Source organism: Nannospalax galili, unplaced genomic scaffold (assembly GCF_000622305.1).
Source record: "Nannospalax galili isolate Female #2095 unplaced genomic scaffold, S.galili_v1.0 scaffold1612, whole genome shotgun sequence".
In the NCBI taxonomy this organism is placed as follows: Eukaryota; Metazoa; Chordata; class Mammalia; order Rodentia; family Spalacidae; genus Nannospalax; species Nannospalax galili.
Window position 1 is genome coordinate 61,398 of NW_008331155.1, and position 2,670 is coordinate 64,067.

Genomic DNA, 2,670 nt, shown 5'->3' on the forward strand with positions numbered 1-2,670 from the left:
TGCATTCACATTCTAACAACACAGAGAGATGAATGCTTATTCTAAGTCTGTCTTCTTTCATTCAGTCTAGAAGCCCAGCCCACAAGAACAGTGCTGCCCATATTTAGGCTGGGCCTTCCTAATTCAATTAAGCTAATCTGGAATTTCCCTCATAGGAATACCCAGAAGCAAATCTAATATAAATAGTCACTCATAGGCATGGCAAGAGGGTCATTTCCTAGATGATTCTGGACGCCAACAAGTGTGAAATTAATATAAATCATCACAGAACACAAAGTGCAGAAGTTGTTTTTTCTCAATGAACAATGTGTAGGGGGAGATGTGAGAATAGATTCATGAAGCCTCATTCGTTCAACAAGTCCTGAACAAGTCTTCAGGATAATCTTCTCTGACATCTCAGATCCAGGGCAGTTTCCTGTTCATTCACAGTTTTTGAAATACTAAGGATGTGGGTTACCACACTGTGCCTTGCACAGTAATATATGGCTGAGTCCTCGGTTGTCAGACTGCTCAGCTCCAGGAAAGCTGTGTTGGATGATGTGTCTGCCGTCAATGTGGCCTTGCCCTGGAATTTCTGAGCATACTTTATTTCACCATCTTCAGGATCAATCCATCCAATCCACTCCAGTCCCTTTCCAGGCTTCTGCTTCACCCAGTATATGTAGTAGCTTGTGAAGCTGTAACCAGAAGCCTTGCAGGACACCTTCACTGAAGCCCCAGGCCTCTTCAGCTCAGCTCCAGACTGCTGCAGCTGAGCTTGAGAGTAGACACCTGTGAATGGATGTAGATAGAGTGCCATTTTATCTCAATGTCTAGATCCTTCTTAGTACAAAGGGTCCTGGTACCCCTTCCTGGTACCAGGGATCACCTTACCTCTGGCTGCTGACACCAGGAAGAAGATGACCCAGCTCCAGCCCATGGTGATGACCTGTGCACTCAGGGGCTGTGAGGAGGAGGATGGCCATGTAATGCTGTCAGATGTAGACTTCCCTATATTTACCACCACAGACTCGAGTCATTTGCTTATTAATGAGATAGGGTGCTTCTTAAACCAAGAGTTAATCCACCTAGAGAGGGATGAGTCAGAAGATACTTAGGTCAGAAAAAAGCACTTGATAATGTCAAAGGCTTTAAAAAGTGCATCCTTTACAACATGCCAGAGTCTTATGGAGATAATTAAGTCCTTACAGATAGGCTGCTTAGCATTTGCTATGCTTGAATGGTCTATGGGCCAACTGAATACACTCATGGATAAAAACTATGAGCCTATGGTAGTGAGCCGGTGCATGGATCCTGCCTCTAAAAGGCATCAACGTAGAACATGGGGGACTGCTCTATATCAGTGAATATAGTACCTATGGACATGTTTAATGTTAGCTGGATACTCTTGAGACTTTTCCCCAGCATGTGTCTTGGGGTTCCAAGTCCCATATTTTACACAAAAAGTCCCTTTTTGTAGCCTTCAAATTCAGGGTTATCGATTTCTGTGGTTTCTTACCCAGGGGCAATATGTATTAAATGAGTTTCTTGATGAACTTAAAGAGACACGTTACAGATTGATTTAAAGATGATAATGAAGATGATGATGATGAAGAAGAAGAAGAAGAAGAAGAAGAAGAAGAAGAAGAAGAAGAAGAAGAAGAAGAAGACAGCTGGGCAGAAGAAGAAGAAGAAGAAGAAGAAGAAGAAGAAGAAGAAGAAGAAGAAGAAGAAGAAGAAGAAGAAGAAGAAGAAGAAGAAGAAGAAGAAGAAGAAGAAGAAGAAGAAGAAGAAGAAGAAGAAGAAGAAGAAGAAGAAGAAGAAGAAGAAGAAGAAGAAGAAGAAGAAGAAGAAGAAGAAGAAGAAGAAGAAGAAGAAGAAGAAGAAGAAGAAGAAGAAGAAGAAGAAGAAGAAGAAGAAGAAGAAGAAGAAGAAGAAGAAGAAGAAGAAGACAGCTGGGCATTTCAAATACTCCTAAATTCTGATAACTTACAGCATTTTTCAGTTAGTATACTGGCTAATTTTTGGCAACTTGACAGAAACTAGAAACACCTGGGAAGAAGGAGCCTTAATTTACAAATTTATTCCATCACATTGTCCAGTGGGTAACTGTGGGACATTTTCTTGATTTCTAAATGATGGAGGATGGCCTAGGCTACTGTGTACTACTCCTGGGCAGGTAGAGCTGGGTTGGATTTTAAAAGGTAGCTGAGTAGAAGCAGGGGAAGCAAACAAGCAAGCAGCTTTCCTACATGGTCCCTGCTTCAGTTCTGCTTCCTGCTTGAACTCCCTTCCTGGCTTCTCTTGATGATTCACTATAACTTATAGAATGAAATAAAGCCTTTCCTTCTTAACTTGATTTTGAGTAATGTTTTGTCACAGCAATGAAAATCAAAGTATAAATTATATACCATTAATATTTGTGCTTCATTGCAATTTCATACGAAAATAAAATAATCAAGAAAATATAAATGCATTGTCTTTAACAAGGAATCTTCCCTTTATTTCAAGCACAGAGATCTCACATGTCAATTGCAACATGTATTACAAAATTTCTTAAGGCAATGACAATATCAATGAAATCCACAGATGTTGACATAAAGCCCTCTTTCCCTTGCTTCCACATCTGCACTGGCTGTACAGGTCCTCTGGAGTATTGCTGGATCTACAGTGCCCCCTGCTGGTCCTGAG

At 40.7% G+C, this 2,670-nt stretch overlaps 1 gene segment (V, D, J or C); it reads right to left on the reverse strand.

Annotated features, from left to right (window-relative positions):
• Positions 1–373: 373 nt before the first annotated feature.
• LOC103726074 lies at positions 374–952 on the reverse strand. The segment is given in 2 exon segments: positions 374–771; positions 874–952. Coding segments are annotated over 2 exon segments (444 nt in total).
• Positions 953–2,670: the final 1,718 nt, after the last annotated feature.